This window comes from Onychostoma macrolepis, chromosome 04, assembly GCF_012432095.1.
Source record: "Onychostoma macrolepis isolate SWU-2019 chromosome 04, ASM1243209v1, whole genome shotgun sequence".
NCBI lineage: Eukaryota > Metazoa > Chordata > Actinopteri > Cypriniformes > Cyprinidae > Onychostoma > Onychostoma macrolepis.
In genome coordinates, this window is record NC_081158.1 from 31,513,498 (window position 1) to 31,531,750 (window position 18,253).

Here is an 18,253-nt window from a genome sequence, read left to right on the forward strand (position 1 = left end):
CACACGATTACGACAGGATATGGTCTGGATGTGATTTTCTTGAGTTTGAAGTGAGTTCTGAGTAAAAGTGTACTATTAATCTCTAGTCTTATGAAGCATGATGCTAATATTAGCTTTAATGCAGAAGGTCCAATTCTTCTTCATAATGAATTTTGTCATAATACTTCATGTAAGGTCGCAAGAAAATGTTTTGTTGTATTTATTTAGAAATACTTTTGATAATAGTTGGGTAAATGTATACTGGGATTGAAGCGATGTGGCTTGGTAAACGTTTTATTGCCAGTATAAAGGCTGATAATGGCTGAATAAAAACAAAAGAATAATGATAAAAGAATAATAAGGATTATGTCTCATACCTGGCGGAAGTGTGAAAGGTTCGGTTTCCTTAAACTAGTTTGTCATGCATCTTTATTTCAGCACATTTACAAGTAAATCCTAGTATTTTAAATTTCCATGACTGTGATTAACGCAGTTCAATTTTTTAATCGATTGACAGCACTAATATATACACACACACACACGTCTTTAATGGAAGAGTTCACCCAAAAATGAAAATGTACTCAACCTCAGGCCATCCAAGATGTAGATGAGTTTGTTTCTTCATAAAAACAGATTTGGAAAAATGTAGCATTACATCACTTGATCACCAATGGATCCTCTGCAGTGAATGGGTGCCGTCAGAATGAGAGTCCAAACAGCTGATAAAAACATCACAATAATCCACACCACTCCGGCCCATAAATTAACGTCTTGAGAAGCAAATGTAGGATATCAGAGTGAATCAGACAATTAAGATTCGATCAGAACATCGAAACATGAGGAGCCGGAATTCCGCGAAAGGGATAACCAAGGCAACAGGATGTTCGTCATAAATCGGTCCACGATAACCTAGAGCCAGCCAGTCTGAAGCAAACCTCTTTCACAAAACAGCTTATCACATTGACACAAAGAACACTTATTGATAATCCCAACTCAGTAAGGAGATTGTCAAATGGGGCAAGTAATCAAGATTGATGGTCAAAGAGATGCACAGCTTGGCCATCACATATAAATCCACGATAGAAATCATGAGCTTCCTTAGATTGACTCCTTCCTTAGATTGAAGTATGTAACCCACACTTTTGACTCATGTCCTAATCACTTATTGTTTATGTCTTTTTAATAACAATTGAATAGCTTAAGGGTTTATATTCATGTTTGATATGTATCAGTGTGAAAATTATTGCTTGAAAAGGCTTCTTCCAGTCAATACTTTGTCAAATGTATCATATTCTGGTTATAGAAATTATACTCTGCAAAGAGCTGTAAAATTCTGACGATGTGACTGACCAGAAAACATGCTGATTTATGGATTGGGAGGAGAACCAGAGCAACACCCCGAGTTAAGACAACATCTAATTGGTCAACACACCATTTTGGGATGGGTCCAAACGCCGAGTTTAAAAACTCAGGACACCATCAAACCCTCTCTTCTCTTCTCTTTTTGCTTTTGCTTTTTAGTGCTCTTCAAGCGTGCTCTGGCTTACATGCCAGCTGCTACTTAACACCACGATGAGAAGAAAAATCACCTAGTCTTGTTACATCCTTTTACTTTCATTTCTTTTCTATCTGTTGAGAGTTTCATGTTCTAATTTAAGTTTGCCACAAAGTCCAGCTCCGACTGCACCCGCCTCAAACTTCATCCAGACCAACTCCGTATCTTCAGCCAACGCCCAAGACTTCACAACGAATGACCACTGAACTTCAGTCAATCAGCAACCTTGGGAAAACCCTTTCTGCAAAGACGACGGCAAATGGGAATCCCTTAACACAAAGGCAACGCAAGTCCATAGCTGAGCTGGTGCATTTAAACTCAATGCGAGGGTTAAATAAGTGATTGATGGTTGTTCAGGTCTATGCAATAGCACATATTGCTGTAAACTTTCACATTTTCATTATCTTAAACTCATCCTTTCCTCACTTTCTCTCTTTCTGCAACTTGTATGAATGTGTGAATGCATGTGTTCATGTGTTAGATTAGTTTACATGTCTGAGATTTATCCAATAAAGTCTTATTTATATTGAAAAGAAAAGTATCTTGTGTTTTGTGCTTACAAGTTCATGTCTTAAACTGCTGATCTTTTTACAGTGCTATTTAATAGTGTTGTCACTATATTTTGGATTTTAATATCCAGTGCAGAGTTGATTTTGTACGGCTCGTTCAGTGAATCGCCGGCCGACTCAGTGATTAGCCGTGAAACAGTGATTCTGTTCAAATTCCCTATAAAATCATAAATGATTCCCTTTGAGCTAAATTGACCTGTTTCCCAGCAATCAAGGACAGCCGGAAAAGAGAGAGTGAACGATCGCCAATGAAGAAAAAAATTCAAAGATTCCACCATCTGCAGAGAGGATCTCGACGCTGCTATAGCTAACGGTATCAAGCTAGCGCTTAAAGAGCAACAAAGTACTCTCGATTCGGTAGTTGCCGGAGGGGGTGGAAGGCTCCGATGCACCTGGCTTCCTCAGAGCTAATCTTTCCAAGTGGATCCCTTACCTGAAAGGCCGTGACATCGAGATACTAAGGTGGTATGACAGATCGGCGATCCTGGAGGGTGCTCGGCAGGCATATCCGGTGAAATATACGCAGGACAATGTCACGCTACTATTTTTTCCCGACTTTAGTCCAGCCACAACTACCAAGAGAAAGAGCTTTAATCCAGTCTTGAAGAAGATGACAGCACCTGGTCTCCAGCCCTTCCTCACCTATCCGGCTGTAATTAAACTACGGCACATGGGTGAGCAGATGATGTTCAACTCTCCTCAGAAAGCGGAGGATTTTGTTACTTCACTGTCACTGAAGACGTATTCTGCAGCGCTACAAAGCAGCGGGAAGGCGTCGGCTACCGTCTCCATCCTCTCAGCTCAAAGAGGGAAAATTAACGATGAGGTCTGTGGTGATCCTAACTGCCCTGAAGAGGACAATAACAAGGTGGCCATGGACACTTGTTAATTTCTTTTTGGAATCTTGCCCCTGCCCTGTACGTTCGTCCAATGATTGGTAAATAATAATGATTTATTTTCATTATTATTATTATTCTTCGGGCTGCTGGAGAGCAGGTTCAATCACTACGCTTTTGGCTCAGTGGGCCTTTTGGGGACATGTCTTGCGTTTAAGTGGACTGGTCACCCATCAACATTTGTTCCTGTTGTTTATGCAGACCTACACTTTTGGTAATGTGCGGTCTGCTTTGGTTTTTATACACCGCTGTTTGTCGTTCCTTGTTTTTGCTTTTTTTCTATGCCTTTCAACAGACATCAATACTTTTATTTATTCTGCTTTTCTTTTAAAAGGACTATGCATCTAGGTGGACTGGTATCGAGGATACATACTAATGTTTACATGTCACTGGCAGTATGGCATTGCTTTTGTTTCTCTTCACTTAGACAGAATCTTGGCATTATGAGCACACAATACATGTTCTGAATATCTTATCATTGAATGTGAATGGCCTAAATTCTCCTATTAAGCGTACCCGGATATTAGAATATAATATAATAAATCGATTTTCTGTGCCCGATACAAGAGTCTCATTTAAAACGTCATTTAAAAGCGATGTGGCACGTTTTCAAAACAAGTATTACAAACTGGCAGCCTTCTCTTGTGCTCCTAATAAAACTAAGGGGGTGCTTATCTTAGTCGATAGGAGGTTACATTTAACTATTGAACATATCGGGAATGATGATGAAGGTAGATTTGTTTTTATACGCTGTAAAATACATAATGACAGGTTAGCACTGGTCTCCATTTACTGCCCATATGAGGCAGACAGTGCATTTTTCACAAATATTTCCAATATATTACTTGAGCAGATGGATTGTCCTTTAGTGATGGGTGGTGATTTTAATGCTGTTTTAAATCGCGCACTGGATAAATCTCACCCTGATACTACAGCTAACCCATCCTCTAGGTTGTTAAAATATAAATTTATAACTGAACTTAATGTAATCGATCTTTGGAGAATCCAGAATACTACATCTAAGGACTTCACTTTTTTTCTAAAAAGGGAGGAACGTCTGATGGGAGGACCTTTCAAATTTTGTAACAACACACCCCTATGGCACAACTTTAATTTTTTATGTTGAAATCGGCCATTTGTCCTGCCCTCTTGGTCTACATTGGGCAGAAACACACATGCGGTGACTTATATGATAACCAGGGACTCTGCTCACTTCAAGAACTAAGAACTAAGTTTTGTTTACCAGCATCATCATATTTTGTCTTTTTTCCGTTACGTTCTGCTCTCAAGGCCTATGGAGTTCCCTGGGCATCCCCTATTTCCTCTCATCCTATATGGGATTGGATCGCACCACCCTCTGGTCGGCCATCTATTTCTTTAATATATAGTAAACTTAATGATCACACTGCAAAGTCTCTTTCTATTAAATATATCTGGAGTCGTGAATTAACAGATTTTTGATTTATTGGTCGACTGGGAGAGGGTGTGGTCTAATCTAATCTTAACTTCCAAAAACTTGGTTCATCGTCTTATCCATTTTAAAGTCATCCATTGAGCATACATAACACCTTACAAGAGGTTTAAAATGAAACTGCAATTGACCTATAACTGTCATATCTGTAACACTGTATCAGCAGGTACTTTTCTCCACATGTTTTGGGAATGTCCAATTGTTGTCAATCTATGGACTCTGAATTGGCAGAATTCTGTTTTGTCCTTTTTACTACGAATTGAAACTGAAATTGTTGATGGTGTGTCTGTTGTTCCCCCCTCCCTGTTGTTTGTTTGAGTGGATGTTGTTTTGTTGATTTGAAAAAATAAAGTTGATCACAAAAAAAAAACACTTTTGTTTAGATCAGTTTTGGACTCTTTTTTTTTATTATGTTTTTTATTTTTCGCTTGTAAACAGTGCTTGATGTGTGCATATTTCGCTCCTGATTCACAGGAGAACTTTTCACTGGAGAAAGCAATATTATGGATACAGGACTTTGACGATTTGAGGTTAAAAATTCTTCATTATGAATTTATTACAAATATGCAGTTTTTCACAAGACATTTATTGATGGACTGGAGTGGTGTGGATTACGGTGATGTTTTTATCAGCTGTTTGGACTCTCATTCTGACGGCACCCATTCACTGCAGGTGATCCATTGGTGAGCAAGTGATGTAATGCTACATTTCTCCAAATCTGTTCTGATGAAGAAACAAACTCATCTACATCTTGGATGGCCTGATGGGGAGTACGTTTAAGCAAATATAATTTTTTGGGTCAACTATTCCTTTAAAAGGCGCATAAAATCTGAGAGTATGGGAGACATTGCAGTGTTACATTATAAGTGGACACTAGGGGAGATTGAACAAAAAATATGAACCCTTTGGATGGTAGCAAACTTTTAACTGTAAACATGTGATTTGCAGTTGCTTCACAATCAAACAAACACGCAAAAGCTAAAGTGACATTGGTGATCCAGCCTCTTGGCTTTTCTCCATTTTGTAGGGCTGCAGTGCCATGGCAAACACACAGAGAGAGAGCGAGAGGTCTGGCGAGGTGAGATCGTGCACACAGCAGGCAGGGTAAAGCCTGAGGCTATAAACACACAAACACACACCGTAACTACATAAACATTCATTAAAGTTCTCCTTTTCTCACAGAAAGAGAACTGCGCAACTTTGCTGACTGTTTATTTCTGTTCTCTCTCAGACAGAGGTGGAAATGTTATACCCGGGAGCCGTCTCTCTGTTCCAGCACATCCACACCTCCAAGACTCCAAGCAATTTCTCTCTCTTAAACACAATGCAATTCCAGCACAAAACTCAACAGCTCTTAAGTGCTATAAGTTAGTGTGTTGGGTGAAGATGCACTGCAAATAAAGATATTTTCTCTTGTTTTCTATTAAAAAAAAATCTAAAGAAGCAAAACTGTGTAGGTACATATGTTTAATTAAGTATTTTCATTTTAGAGTTAGTTTGTCTTACTCAAATTGGCCATTTTTTCCTGTTATTCTAAATATTAATTTAAAATTTAGAGAGGTTTATGCTTAAAAAAATCCAGCGTAGTGACAAAAATAAACTTATTTTCAGAAATTTGTTTCTCAAGTAAATTAATTCCATTTCAAGTTCTAACTGTCCAGTTCAAAAGTTCTAATTACAAACATATATTTTTTGTTGTAATATAGCACTGGCTACCAGTGTTGGGTAAGTTACTCTAAAAAAGTAATTAATTACCAGCTACTAATTACAACTTCAACAGCAATTAGATTACTGTTGTGAAATTATGTGAAATTAGATTACTCTCTCTAAAAAAGTATTGCATTACTTAATAATTACTAAATCCCACATCAATCTCAACCAGTCCAACAATACAAGGACAGACATGAAACTGCTCTTTTAATTCTTTCAAATAAATAATATAAAATTGCATAAATTATTCTTGAACTGTCCAAAGTATTTAAAAGGTAGGTTATAATAAAAATATATATTTTAACATTAGATGTTAAATCTCGGTGTTAAATCCTCTATTGTTTTATATATAATTGTTCTGTAGTCTAAACAGTATTTAATGCAGAAGTAATTGTAATTAAATTACAGAAAATTAAAGAGTAATCCCTTACTTTATTTTTTCAAGAGTAAAGTAATTAAATGACAATAATTAATAATTAATTAATACACCCAACACTGCAGGCTACATTACCATGATTCTTGAAGTCTTCCTCAAAGTAATCCCTGTTTAGACTGAACTCCGGTTCCTCTGTGTAGCTGTACAGCTCTGTGCGAAAGAGACAGAAAGACATATAGTTAAATAAAAAGCAAGCACATAACATTGGTTTTTCATAGTAATATAGATTCACTGGCATGTTGCATGTTCCAACATAATGTTGCAACATTAAAATTACATCAGTAAATATGCATAATGTGTGAAAGTGAAAGTGAGAGTGACGTGACATGTGGCCAAGTATGGCTACCCATACTCTTAATTTGTGCTCTGCATTTAACCCATCCAAAGCGCACACACACCAGAAGTGAACACACACCATTTATGCTGCGACGCCCGGGGAGCAGTTGAGTGTTCGGTGCCTTACTCAAGGGCACCTCAGTCGTGGTATTGAAGGTGGAGAGAGCGCTGTACATTCACTCCCCCCACCTACAATTCCTGCTGGACCTGAGACTCGAACTCGCAACATTTAGGTTACGAGTCCGACTCTCTAACCATTAGGCCTTCTATGAATTTATATTTATTTTATTTTAAAAACTATGGTTGAACAGTTCTAAGTTCTTGTGCTGCTTCCACTAAGTTTTGTTCACCCAATTTCAGTGTTTGTTCATCCCTAGATATGTTTGTTTGTGTGTGTGTGTGTGTGTGTGTGTGTGTGTGTGTGACCCACCTGAGAGCTCTGCAGTGAAGTTGTCCGTGTCTCCATATTCAAACTCCAGGTTCGGGGACTCCATGGACCCCTGCGGATCAGAGGCAAATAATAACTGCACTGCCACAGCAGAAAGTGTCACATGTCTAACATCCTGGAGCGCTTGCCAACTGACATTTCAGGTCTTTCCACTATTTCTGCAGCACATGATTTTCCTCGTAATTATGCAAATTCAGCCAGGTCACACTACTCTAGTACGTCAATGACAATAGCGTGGGAAATGTAGAGAAAATAAGGGTGGCAATATGTCAGCATGAATGTCAAATGTGCTCAGAAGTTACAAAGAAGTAACCATTAAAACATACACATACATTCTAAAATAATATGTGAAATTAGGATCTCTTAAAATTGTAGTTCACTGAAAATAGCAAGCCTAGGGTGACTTGATGCTGTATTTTTGTGGATTTTGTAAGTTTGCATCTGTACAAGCTTTTTGGGATAATATTGCCTACAAACGATAACTGGTTAACAGTAAGTTTTCTTACTATATACATAAAAAAAGAAAAAAGAACTGTAATAAATTTGACAGGACAGTTCATGTAATTGTACAGTAAAATACTATTACATTTACAAATGTTTCAAGTGAAAACAACAAGTCATCTTATAATTGACCTATCGGTAAGCCCCTCCTCTCGAACCCAGACTAGCCAAAGGCGAGTATCAGTTGCACAGGGAGCGGAACTCGGACATCTTTAGGTTTCAGGGCCATAGAGACACATTGGAAGATCCGAAGCTTGCATCGGTTTTATGGGGTCAACGATGTGCCTGTGGTACTTGTAACACTGATTCCAGGTATCCTGAGAGGATGGGCAATGTAATTTACTTGATTACATTTCCTGAATCCAAACAAAACAGAGCAAAATGTCCCTAAGTATTCAACACCAATACAAATGAAGACAAAAACGTTTATTTTCTGGTTGTCATACACTCATAAAGTTACAATTTTCATCTGCTCAAGCAGAACATTAATGTTATCTTGTGCTTCATCAAGGTATCTCTGGCTAAAACTAGCTAACGTTGAAGTTAGTGAGTCCACGCTAACGTACAACAACCTAAATAGCGGACTGTTCTCGCATCTTGTACAGCGCAGGTCAAAAACACATAAACGAAGGTCTACACTTCAGTGCCTCTCCGTAAACTGGTTAGATGTACATTAATTTAATCGTACCCTGCGATACATGAACAGTGTTGATCCTGCATGTTGTCATCCGCGATCGTGATGACCGACCGTAATATGAGACTTCTCCTCATAGTCTAATATTTGACAGAAATAGGCCTTTCGTGTACATAGAAAAAGTCTTAGATCTTCAGCTCATGTAAAATGTGTTTCGTTTATAACTTTGTTCAGTGTATATTAGCTTTTTACGCCAAATCTTATGTGGATAAATTAATTTATCAATTTTTACATAATTTTTTTTTTTACAGCAAAGTTCTGGCAACTTTTTACAGTAAATTCACAGTGCGTCATGGTAACAGGAAGCAAGGCTGCAGGGTTTCCAGTGTGTGTCCACCTAAAAGGATATTTCCTGCATAAATGACTGCTGACTGTTGGCCAAGTCTGCACTTATGCTTAAGAATAGCCACATGTCTTTTAGCCAATTCTGTCAAAGAGCTACTAAACTGTGAACATTCACACTCAAACGCAGTGTTAATGGTTTCAAAACATCAGTGCTGATCTACTGTATGCTAATGTCCCTAAACAGCCTCTTAAACCTTGAGCCAAACATGGATTTCCAGGCTTTTCTTTCACAGTATGCCTGAAATGAAGAAGTGTCAGGTCCTCTGAGGCGTTTTGATTTAATTGCAGCCCAATTAACATCTGGGGAACACGCTCTGTGCTGTCAGTTGAAGAATAAATTACGTAAGAAGCATAACGTTGAAGATGAACTTTCTTCATTCCCCCTGAGGACCAGGTTCTCTTGCTCAAGTGCTTATTCATTTAAAGATTAAGCACTTCTGCAGGACATTCACCTTGTTGTAGTTTATCTGGCCTCACTGTTCTGTTAGACTTTCTCTCAAGCTGTTTTAGCAGGCAGCTTTCTTGCAGTATCTCCCCGTATTTTGCACCATTATGCGGTCATTTTTTTTTTTTTTTTTGACGTGGGCAGTGTCAGACTTGTCCCACACATATCACTTAGAATTTTGCCCAAAAGCTCTATTATGGAGGCATCTGACCTCAAAACCATCACAAATGGGTCATCCACTATTATGCTTTTTGGCAAACCTCAGACCTGCTTTCACATGGTTTCTTTCTGAGTAATGGCCTCTTTTGCCACCCACCCATAATGCACGGCTCTTGACAATGATACTGAAAGAGCTCTTGATATTGGTGGACTCAGTTCTCATATCTTGAACTCTGTACGTTTTCAAAGTGATTGTTGACCTCTCTCTACTTTCTCAAACAAGTCCCCTTCTCAGAGAGTTTTGATGGATAACCTTTGCTAGGTAATGTCTGGGTGGTTTGATTTAGCCTCTATTCTATGCTTTTGTTTTACTGTATCTCTAACCTCTTTGGGAAGCTTATACTCGTTCGTTTGACAGCTATAAGCTAAAAAGACTTCACAGGCAGTGGCCAGTCAAAGAAACTTAAAATAAGACCAATCATCAGACCATCAGGCCAATCGTTTTTTTTTTTGCAAGTTTGTGATTAGAAATAAAACTATTTTTATTTTAACATTTAAGTTTAAATTAAGATGGTAACAACAATACACATGCCACAATTTGGTTCGATAAATGATACTGATCTCACAATAAACTCTCTAAATACTTTAAACAAAGCCAAAATAGAGTTAAAACAGTAATTTTTTTTTTTAATTACTTCATGATAAACACTTCACGAAAAGTACTTTTCATAACCAAAATGCAGAATTATGCTTGCTCTTTGCCCCTTACAAAAAGTTTAAAATTTATTTTAAATTATATTTTTATAATATTTATTACTTATTTTATATTTTTTTGTATTTTTATAAATTATAAAATACGTATATAAATAATTATTAAATTTATTTTATTTTGAATTTATTAACAATTGTTTATTAATTGTTAATAAATTACATTTTTTTTACTGGATATACTGGATATCATTGTTCATACAGTATGTGAATAAAAACCTAAATTACATCTGTTTAAACTTACATTTTTGGATGAACTACACAATATATTGTTGCACTCCTAGTTTAAATATATAATGTATAATTCAGGCACTGTATATGGATTATGGGCAAAAAAAATACATTGTATAATGAATTATACATGCACGTTCTCATCATAACGCACATACTTTATGCATAATGCATGTGCGTAGATTTTATGTATGCATGTCCACACTAAACTCATGATTTACCCTCCTCTCTGTCTCTCTCTCCCTCCTAACTCACAGACATGTGTGGCACAGTCAGAAGCATTTTATTTTGGTCCTCAGAAGCAGATGGCATTGATACTCATGGTGGGAAGTTCTAACTGAGAGCTGTGTGGGAGCGAGAGAGAGAGAGAAAGATGGGCTTTCCTTCTGACAACTCTTCCGACACCTTCCCTAAAGGTTACTCCCACTCTGATCTCCCAGAAGCAGAACACTCGTGTCTGATCCAAACCAGCGCCAGATACTGATGCTTTCAGAGAAACAGGGCAGGTCAAGGGCCAAAACATCATGCAAAGGCAAACTATGATACTTTTAAACTAGGACAACGTCCTGTAAACAGAATACACATTTCTGCTGTGAATCATGACACTGGTGATTACTCACACACACACACACACACACATCAGACGCTGAAGAAACTGACTCAGTGGTGGAGTCTAATGAACCACGAGTGATTCATTAGGCTTTTTTACGTCTAACTTTACACTATACCTGATCAATACTAGGTACTTGCAAGTTATATACTTTAGGTTACAAACAGTAATGTATTCTGGTGTTTAACCATATAAAGCCTAAACTATCATTTGATCTGCAAATTTCTAAGGACTCTAAACCATCAATAGGAAAAAATTTGTTGTAAGCTACTACATGAATTTTGTCATCAGACTGTTTATATTTTTTAGCAAATAAAAGGCCTTTTAATATGATTGTAAAAACTCCACCTTCAGGTCATGATTCGTGTGTCTTTTTTGCTGTGAATCTTAACTGATTTTTAAAGCAAATGTAAGAATAACTTTTACATTGTTAGTATTATGTAAAGATGAATACATATGGACTGAAGCAACTTAGGTTTACTTGATTATCCATACATCATTTTTAGAAAAATCATGTTAAAATGTGAGTATCAAATACGATCCATCAGGCTTTCGAGGAACATTTATTTGTTTCTCAATCATCATTATATTGCATTGTATTAGCCTATATGTTTTGCCCCCACAATAAAGAGTACAGAGCACTGATCATAAATCTAAGCTTTTAAATATCATCTTAATAAATATGTGACAATACATACAGAGTGACAACTGATATGCATTTTATGTAAATAATTTGCTATACCAATATATAGATCTCCTTAATTTACATTACAAGCTACCAGAATTTCCTCTTACTTTTCGGCCATATAAATATCAGCAACTGCACCAAATTGCATATTTTTGCTTAGTTTGTGCCCCTGAAAAAAAAAAACGAGGTGTTTTTAAGCTTCATAATCTCCGGTACCATATATATGAGCCATAAAAGCATGAGTATTATTTCATATGTCAGGCTTAACATTTAATTTTTCCATACATTATATAGAGCACATTCACATCAAATTTAAAATCAAATCTAAGTCCAAAGTTCAGCACTAAGCCCAACCAAACCATAACAAGGAGCAACTGAACAAGGGCTGCATGCTTTTCTATCCTATGAAACAAACTGGAATAATCTGTAAATCTCAAAGCTCAAAACAGGGCATGCACACAATGTGTCCTGTGCCAGCACTGAGCTACTGGACCAAATACAGTCAATATTCAGAATTTAATATTCATTACTCATTTAATGCAGCCAGATGCAATAATTCATCACCATGCACATACCAAAAGACCAAGCACAGAGCTTCACATCCAGTATATTCTGGTTTAATGACAGATCACTCACATATACAGTGAGGAAAATAAGTATTTGAACACCCTGCTATTTTGCAAGTTCTCCCACTTAGAAATCATGGAGGGGTCTGAAATTGTCATCGAGGTGCATGTCCACTGTGAGAGACATAATCTAAAAAAAAATCCAGAAATCACAATGTATGATTTTTTAACTATTTATTTGTATGATACAGCTGCAAATAAGTATTTGAACACCTGAGAAAATCAATGTTAATATTTGGTACAGTAGCCTTTGTTTGCAATTACAGAGGTCAAACGCTTTCCTGTAGTTTTTCACCAGGTTTGCACACACTGCAGGAGGGATTTTGGCCCACCTCCACACAGATCTTCTCTAGATCAGTCAGGTTTCTGGCCTGTCGCTGAGAAACACGGAGTTTGAGCTCCTCCAAAGATTCTCTATTGGGTTTAGGTCTGGAGACTGGCTAGGCCACGCCAGAACCTTGATATGCTTCTTACAGAGCCACTCCTTGGTTATCCTGGCTGTGTGCTTCGGGTCATTGTCATGTTGGAAGACCCAGCCTCGACCCATCTTCAATGCTCTAACTGAGGGAAGGAGGTTGTTCCCCAAAATCTCGCAATACATGGCCCCGGTCATCCTCTCCTTAATACAGTGCAGTCGCCCTGTCCCATGTGCAGAAAAACACCCCAAAGCATGATGCTACCACCCCATGCTTCACAGTAGGGATGGTGTTCTTGGATGGTACTCATCATTCTTCTTCCTCCAAACACGTTTAGTGGAATTATGACCAAAAGTTCTATTTTGGTCTCATCTGACCACATGACTTTCTCCCATGACTCCTCTGGATCATCCAAATGGTCATTGGCAAACTTAAGTCGGCCTGGACATGTGCTGGTTTAAGCAGGGGAACCTTCCGTGCCATGCATGATTTCAAACCATGACGTCTTAGTGTATTACCAACAGTAACCTTGGAAGCGGTGGTCCCAGCTCTTTTCAGGTCATTGACCAGCTCCTCCCGTGTAGTTCTGGGCTGATTTCTCACCTTTCTTAGGATCATTGAGACCCCACGGTGAGATCTTGCATGGAGCCCCAGTCCGAGGGAGATTGACAGTCATGTTTAGCTTCTTCCATTTTCTAATGATTGCTCCAACAGTGGACCTTTTTCACCAAGCTGCTTGGCAATTTCCCGTAGCCCTTTCCAGCCTTGTGGAGGTGTACAATTTTGTCTCTAGTGTCTTTGGACAGCTCTTTGGTCTTAGCCATGTTAGTAGTTGGATTCTTACTGATTGTATGGGGTGGACAGGTGTCTTTATGCAGCTAACGACCTCAAACAGGTGCATCTAATTTAGGATAATAAATGGAGTGGAGGTGGACATTTTAAAGGCAGACTAACAGGTCTTTGAGGGTCAGAATTCTAGCTGATAGACAGGTGTTCAAATACTTATTTGCAGCTGTATCATACAAATAAATAGTTAAAAAATCATACATTGTGATTTCTGGATTTTTTTTTTTTTAGATTATGTCTCTCACAGTGGACATGCACCTACGATGACAATTTCAGACCCCTCCATGATTTCTAAGTGGGAGAACTTGCAAAATAGCAGGGTGTTCACATCTTATTTTCCTCATTGTATGACCTTTGAGTTTCACTCCTGGTCATAAACTCCAGCCATGCACAACATTTTGAGGCTTTTTGTGTACATTCAAACTACCTCCCAATCACTGTCCTAGAAAAAAAATCTGCTGCAGGAGGAAAACACGCTCTAATTCCTCTAAAAAAAAAAATTCAATATGCTCAACGATCACGGTCGAGGAATTCATTACCATAACTTCACTAGGCTGGACATATTCCCACAATATGTGTTACTGTCCTTGAAGACTGAATCTGGGCTGCGCTGTGCCAAGAAGAGAATCAAATATGCATTTGCTTGCTTTTATTTTTAATGACTGAATAAATAATACGTTCATATGTTGGAGAGAGCAATGAGTACATTATAGCCTGCAGTCTTTACCACTCCAGTTCAGTTCATTCATAAATAGATAAATAAAGACAGACAGACAAAAAGATAGATAAAACGATAGAACGATAGAAAAATAGATAGATAGAGTTCTATTTCCTTTAAATAAATATAAATTAAAAATTCACCAGCATATTCACAAATCAATTCAGATCCAGACAGATAGATAGATAGATAGATAGATAGATAGATAGATAGATAGATAGATAGATAGATAGATAGATAGATAGATAGAGACAAACCACTGCTTTTAAATAAATTTAAATGAAAATAAATAAACCAGACTGTATATTATTGACCGTCTTAACCCTCAATATAACAAAGTGTGTTCCATAATATCAAGCTGATATCAAGCTGAATAAATAACTGGTTTTGAATACGTATTATAATGCATAGGAATGTGTGCCCACTAACGGGTTAATGCGAGGAATACACATGTAGATGAAATGAGCCAAATGCATACATGCTCAGCATTTTATATGCGCGTGTGCATATATCCATATACTGTGTAAGAAGTAGGAATTAAAAGACAGAAACAAATGCATCCTTCCTATTTACCCTTCAAATGCATGCTCATGTCTAACGTTATATCCTCTATAAAACCATCAGCAGGTCACACTGGATCAAATTCCAAAAGACAAGGTATTTTTAGCGCCATGCATGTTTCTAAAATAACAACTGGAGGCATTTAAAGCCCCCAGCAACAAGCCACCTTACACACACGTACACACACACCCCTCTACCCCTGCAAACTGTCAGTGTGCTCGGGTTACCTCCGAATCCTTCAGCTGATGGCTGAACCCATCTCTCTCTTGAGCCTGAGACTTCTGTCTGTTACTGTTAGAATCATTAAATAAAGGTACCTCCATGTCGTCGGTCTGCTGCTGCATCTGTCAGGCTGTGGATCTGCTCGCCGCACGGAAATACACTGTCACACTGGAGCAGACGCTGCTGGACTCCAAGTTCAGAATAATATCCGTCCCCGCCGCTCTGATTGGCTGCTGATCGCCGATGAGGGCGTGGTTTGACGTAACGCCTGCGGCGAGCCACGCTCACACCGCACTTGACCGCGAATACGCAGGTGCATTACATATAAATTGCCTGTATTTCTCTCATACTAATTCTAATAAATGTGATAAATGGTCACTTTAGTTGCTGTAAAACATGCAATAATGAACTGTAATATTCTGCTTTTATTCATATCTGGGAGTGTGCGATGAAATCACTGCAATTCAGCTTCCCAGGGGTTGTTTTTATAAAATAAAATAAAATATTCTTTATTGTTAATGTCATGAAAATCACATAAAAATATACCCTTACCATTTATTTTTTAAATTTTTCGACAAATAAGTCTTAATGTATATTAATTTACACGAAATTCCAGCTTTACATGAAAATTATTTATAAAAACTTACCATGTGAAAATTTAATCTTAAGTATGAAAATGTTTATATATATATATATATATATATATATATATGATTTAATATAAAATGAATACTAATAAATAAAAATATGAATCATTAAATATTATTATTAATAAATATTCAAAATATTAATCCAAACGCCATAGGTGAAGAAACACCAGACATAGACATAAATTCATTAAAATAAAATCACCATGGCCTTTAGAAAGTGCTGTCAGATTTCTGTTGTGATACAGACAAACAAAGTGCTATTATTCACGTTGAGGAACAGAAAGAACACATTGAGTTTTCTCCTGATCTAGAAAGAGCCACATTGTGACGTTTTTGAGAGACCATACTCTGAACACAGTGAATTATTGATTGTAGAGATGGAGATACATTTGTTGTGGTGGTGTCTTCACATATGAGTCAAGTCAAGTGGGAATGACACTTCAATGAACATTTTAATTTGAGAGTGTGAAAGATACCCAAAAGAAACTGGACAGACTTTGACTTTTTCAGACATTCTCAGAAGATCTGAGATAGAAATATGAAAAAATATAGTCTTGTTTATCATATTACACTTTTAGCAAATTATTAAACATTATTAGGATCCTTGTAAGGCTTGACCTGGACAATCATATGTAACAGGTCAGAGTGAAGATAACAGACAGTGACTCTCAGCTTCTGAGTGTGTTTGTAATGTAACCTGAAGGTGTGAGTGACCACAGCAGCTGTTCCTGTCTTTGCATACATACACACCCCTCAAATCATCATGTGTCCAGAATAAACACCCACCGTTTACAGTCCAATTACACCTCCGATCCATGACCTCAGTGTCCAGGAATATGCAAAGTGACCAAGCACACCAAGAATAGCATTAAAATACCTTATTTTTTAGGTCAGTTAAAATTTGAGACACTTTCCTAAAGGCATCATAACAGGTTAATTCATCAACACACTGGGATGCCCGTAGCCTTAGGTATAGTGTTTAAAACCTTCTAAAGGATAGTGGCAGTAAATTATACCTGAAATGACAGGCCAGCAGAAGCTGAGCGCTCAATCACTGTCTACAAACAAACCAGTATCCCCATCAGACCTTCAAAGGTTGGACATCATAAATAATCAAGCCAGGAATATTATAGATTACATTAAACATTAAAACCAAAGCCATAAAAATTCATTTAAAAATGTCATTACTTGAAAGTAATTTTTTATAGATTTAAGACATTTCTCATTTTTGGTTAACTTGATGTACTAAAACATCTAAAAAAGAAATTTATAAAAAACTAATAAAACTAATAAAAATTACAAAAAATGAAAATATACAAATAAAAACTTAAATATTCCACTTTTAGCATTTGTGTACCTTTTAAAAGTGTTAAAAGCCACTGGTTGTGTTCTTTATCGTAAATGACTTCTTTAAAAATAAAAAAACACATCTATAAACAATCAAGTCAAACATGCATATGATAGCCTAAGTAATAACCTGATTTGACGCAAAACAGAAAAATTATAGCGCAGTCGGTAATGCCTGCAAAAAATGTTTATATTTGTGATTTTTATTTTTGTTCAAGATTACAGATTATTGCTCATCTACCATCACTTGCAATATTTAAACATTGTTGACAACTCATCATTAAAGACTTTCTTATTTGTAGTGATTTACAACAATAAATAAACAGATGTTTTAGCTTCTTTTCATCAACGCTCATTCTCTGCAAGAGGTGCTGGTGTTGATCCCAATGCGCTCCACGTGGTTATAAAAGCATCCGGAAAAATCCCAGGCCTGGAACCACCGTCTACTGCCACACAGCAGCAGCAAAGCATCTGTTTGTGCACACGAGCCCCTTCAAACACATTATAATGCACACGCACCCTCGCAAATAAAAAAGAAATAAAATTAAGACAACGGGTTGAACACATTTGAACAAGACCCACATAAACTGATGTGCTTTAGTACAGAGATTGTGTGTAAGCAGATAAAGACAGTGAATGCAAACGTGACAGGAGTGTTACTGAGGAGATATGGGGTAACAACACATTTACATTTTTAATACTAACGTAGACTCTCTGGACACAAACTACAAGAGCAGCACATACTAACAACGTAAGAGGAACAATCATTTAACCCGCCTTCTGTTTGTAAAAGCAAATGTTTGGGAGAAAATTTAACACTGTTATATGCCTTTAGGGTTTTGTAATGTTGATATAAGCAGCCTAGAGTTTAAAAGGGTCCCTGGAACTGTAATGTAATAATTTGTCATACAACAGGGACCACAGAGCCCAAAGTATACTTCGGTTTTTACACATATGCTAGGGTACATGTAAAGTACATGACGAGAATGTCATCATATTCACAGAGTGCATTTGTTTGCACTAGTT

At 37.2% G+C, this 18,253-nt stretch overlaps 1 protein-coding gene across 3 annotated transcripts in view; it reads right to left on the minus strand.

The window, feature by feature from the left end:
• strip2 (striatin interacting protein 2) overlaps positions 1-15,462 on the minus strand; it is a 39,337-nt gene extending 23,875 nt beyond the window's left edge. For 2 of the 3 annotated variants that reach the window (XM_058773370.1, XM_058773371.1), the window contains exons 1-3: positions 15,236-15,394; positions 7,383-7,452; positions 6,692-6,766 (exon numbers count right to left, since the gene is read on the minus strand). In XM_058773370.1, coding sequence (XP_058629353.1) covers positions 6,692-6,766; positions 7,383-7,452; positions 15,236-15,352 — 262 coding nt within the window. In that variant the 5' untranslated portion in view covers positions 15,353-15,394. Of the gene's footprint in view, positions 1-6,691; positions 6,767-7,382; positions 7,453-15,235 lie in introns of all 3 variants that reach the window. The other variant, XM_058773372.1, reaches the window with a different exon arrangement.
• Between the last annotated feature and the right edge of the window lie 2,791 nt (positions 15,463-18,253).